Source organism: Argentina silus (genome assembly GCF_951799395.1).
Source record: "Argentina silus genome assembly, chromosome: X".
NCBI classification, from domain to species: Eukaryota; Metazoa; Chordata; class Actinopteri; order Argentiniformes; family Argentinidae; genus Argentina; species Argentina silus.
This window is the reverse complement of record NC_139653.1, coordinates 35023190-35026791: the sequence shown is the minus strand read 5'-3', so window position 1 is coordinate 35026791 and position 3602 is coordinate 35023190. Positions and strand designations below refer to the sequence as shown.

Below are 3602 nucleotides of genomic sequence, written 5' to 3'. Positions count from 1 at the left end.
AATACGCCATTGTAGTGGAGCATTTGCATGACAATGCGCTTCACGCACAACACAACACACGCAACGAGGGCAAAGGGATGGGCACTTGTACAGTACATAAAAAAACAGACAATTGTGCGCCAAATAAAAACTATAGTTTATGTAGACGAATATTTGGCATATGGATAAAAAGTAAGTCCAAATCTTCAACATAAGCCTGAAGCTATTCGTTTCTGGCCAAGTAAATGATGTTGACAGAATGTGTTCGCTTCAAGTAAAACATGATATCAGGCATTGAGAAATATCTAAACTATGCTTGAAGGGACTATGCGAGGTGAACTGCATAGAGGGACTGTAGGCCTAGAGCTGTTGCACACAAATCAGAAGTCACTAAACAACGGAGAGAACAAACGAGGCGCAGGCTAACACCTGTCGCTTTCTTTGGAGAAGGGCCCTTAATTCCCCCGGCTGATTCAGTTTAGGCCAAGGGGCCGCCGCCAGCAGCTGCCAACTGAAGGCATCGCCTTACATCGGCGAACCCGCGCAGAGAAAATCCTCAGAGCAATGAAGGGTGACACAAGAAAAATAGGGCAAGGTAGGGCAAAAAACAAGACTACCAAAATAGTTGTGTGTTTGGATAATGCAGAGTGGTTGTAATGAAAATAATATGTTTATTACATATACTCATTACATTATATTAGGCTATTTAATGATTCCATTATATGATATACACTCACCGGCCACTTTATTAGGTACACCTTGCTAGTACCGGGTTGGACCCCCTTTTGCCTTCAGAACTGCCTTAATTCTTTGTGGCAGAAATTCAACAAGGTGCTGGAAACATTCCTCAGGGATTTTGGTCTATATTGACATGATAGCATCATTGCTGCAGATTTGTCGGCTGCACATCCATGATGCGAATCTCCCGTTCCACCACATCCCAAAGGTGCTCTATTGGATTGAGATCTGGTGACTGTGGAGGCCATTGGAGTACAGTGAACTCATTGTCATGTTCAAGAAACCAGTTTGAGATGATGTGAGCTTTGTGACATGGCACGTTATCGTGCTGGAAGTAGCCATCAGAAGATGGGTACACTGTGGTCATAAAGGGATGGACATGTTCAGCAACAATACTCAGGTAGGCTGATTCCATAGCCTACAGAAATAAGATCAATCTCTATTCCACATTAGGCTATAATTCAATTAGGCCTACAAAGCAATTAGACCTAGAACGCAGATAGCAGAAAATATGTAGCCTATGTTAACACTGTAACTGCCTTACAACTAAAACCGCAGTAAATCTACACATTGGTAGCATACTTTCTCCCTAGAGTGTATCAGTTTGGAGAGATAATGGAAAAGCTCATCACATTCATACACTGCTGTTGCTGTGCATTGCTAAAACACTGTTCACACTGATCTTACAAATATTGGATTATCCAAAATCGGAAATTCGGAGATACATAGGCTACATTGAAAACACCGTAAGGATGTAGCCTACTAAGTGGTACAAAAAAAAGGCTGTTGTCGGTTACTCAACCCAAAATATAAATTATTATTACCACTACAGATCCACCAGGGCTGGCCGAGACAAAGGGCCGAGCGCTGATTGGCTCTCACGGTGTACGCTCTGTTGTCCCCTGGCTGGTGGAGACAAACCTTGCATTCATATGCAAATTAGCCCCTATAAATACTTACGACAGCCCTCAGAGCCAGCAGCACTTCTCGTTAAGATTGCACGATAAGTACAGGGCGACTGGCCTGTAGTGTATTGATTCTCTCTGACCGGGTCCGATTGCCAGCTGCCCTCTTTTACGGATTGGAAAAATAGTAGTGGAATACGAACAGCGATCTCTGTACCGCTCGGGCTCAAACCAACATGGCCCCCTCGTCTCGACCCAGCGAGAACGGACTTGGCATGGATGAAGATGACTACTACGGTATTAACAAAGGCGACAGAAAGGTATGGGCGTCTTTGGTTTAACGTTGTTGCAGCCACTCTGAACCGTTAGTAACGCATTTGTTACGTTGTTACACAATGTTTATCGGCTGTTATTACAGGCGAGAAAACCTCTGGTGGAGAAGAAGAGGCGTGCTCGCATCAACGAGAGTTTGCAGGAGCTCCGGACCTTGTTCGCAGACACAGACGTGAGTTTGGCGCACATCGCCCGCTACATTCTCACCTGCGCTGCTGCGCGTATTGTCCTAAACGGAGCCTCTCTGTGTCGAAAAGCATGAAAACCAATGACACCCACTGTCCTCTACTTGTCCCCGCAGTTTCAGTCGAAGATGGAGAATGCAGAGGTTTTGGAGATGACGGTTAAAAGAGTAGAACACATTCTTCAGAACCGCTCTCAAGGTAAGCAATGAAGCACACAGATAGGCCTTCTATAAGAGTGCGCCTGTATCAGTTTGTTATAACTCTAATTTCCCTTTCTTCCTTTCGTCCACAGAGACCGACACGATGAACCGGGAGGCCAGTGAGAGATTCGCAGCTGGTTACATCCAGTGCATGCACGAAGTCCATATGTTCGTGTCCAACTGTCCTGGGATAGATGCAACGGTGGCTGCGGAGCTCCTAAACCACCTGTTGGAATGTATGCCCTTGAACGAGGACCATTTCCAGGACATGCTTATGGATTTAATAACGGACACTTCCAGCAACAACGGGAGCACTTGGCCGACCGGCGAAGCGCTGTGCGCTACGCCAGCCTCGCCTGGAGGCAGGAGTATATCCAGCGGCTCCTCCTCGGCCCTCTCCTCCGCCACGTCCCCTACGTCTAGCGAGGACCTGTGCTCTGACTTGGACGAGACAGACAGCGAGCACAACCAGAGCTCTACCGAGGCTTTGGAGAACCAGGAGGGCCAAAATATGCCCATTGTCACCTACTCCAAATCCATGTGGAGGCCCTGGTAGTGTATCATATAAGTGGCACGCGTCTCATCGTTGGGATTTATTAGAATAGTTTGGAGTCTACCTGAGACCCAGGTTGTGCCATTCGCTCTACGACCTGGAGAGCGCAAGGATATTGTCACCAAAATTCACTAACTCTCATTGCCCAATGGAAATAGGGGAATACTGCTTGTTTTTGTAAATATCATAAGATGTATAGAGGATTCGTATAAAGCTCTTTTAGAAAACAGACTTAAGCAATGTCTAAAATATAGGCTGAGCTTCAAAAAAAAAATCACTGGTGATTCGTTAAGAAGGGGCCCTTCCTTCTAAGGCTTGTAGTTTATTTGACCAGTAACCTCATTAAAGAGAAAGGCTTAAGCACATCATTACCGAACCACTTGACGCTGTAATCATTTGTAGTCTGTTTTGTTCTTAAAATGTCAATTTGACTAATAAAATAAGTTAATGAAAATTGTTTTTGGATGTCTCCTTGTGCCCTTATTGTAACATCAAAAAGAATGACCAGCATCTTTTGTTTAACATATTACATCTTGATATAGGCCTACAGAATTCATTGGCTTATAATCCTTCCATGTTAGAATGACTTGATGACCCACTGACCTGTTGCATTGCCCCAAACACCAAACAGACAATCCAGATAGACAAATATAATTTAAGACACTCTTTGTGGCCTGGGAATATCTGCAAACTAGGTCACTGAAAGCGT

The 3602-nt window shown here is 44.8% G+C and overlaps 1 protein-coding gene across 1 annotated transcript; it reads left to right on the top strand.

Moving 5' to 3' along the window:
• Positions 1–1720: 1720 nt before the first annotated feature.
• Positions 1721–3288, top strand: her13 (hairy-related 13). The gene is made up of 4 exons (XM_083695237.1): positions 1721–1942; positions 2041–2127; positions 2257–2338; positions 2433–3288. The coding sequence occupies exons 1-4, from the start codon at positions 1859–1861 to the stop codon at positions 2894–2896; spliced, it is 717 nt and encodes a 238-aa protein (XP_083551363.1). The 5' UTR covers positions 1721–1858; the 3' UTR covers positions 2897–3288.
• Positions 3289–3602: the final 314 nt, after the last annotated feature.

Coding starts and splice junctions, on each gene's coding strand:
- her13 (XM_083695237.1), top strand. CDS start 1,859: ATGGCCCCCTCGTCTCGACCCAGCGAGAACGGACTTGGCATGGATGAA. Junction 1,943..2,040: donor TTAACAAAGGCGACAGAAAG/GTATGGGCGTCT, acceptor CTGTTATTACAG/GCGAGAAAACCTCTGGTGGA. Junction 2,339..2,432: donor TCTTCAGAACCGCTCTCAAG/GTAAGCAATGAA, acceptor TTTCGTCCACAG/AGACCGACACGATGAACCGG.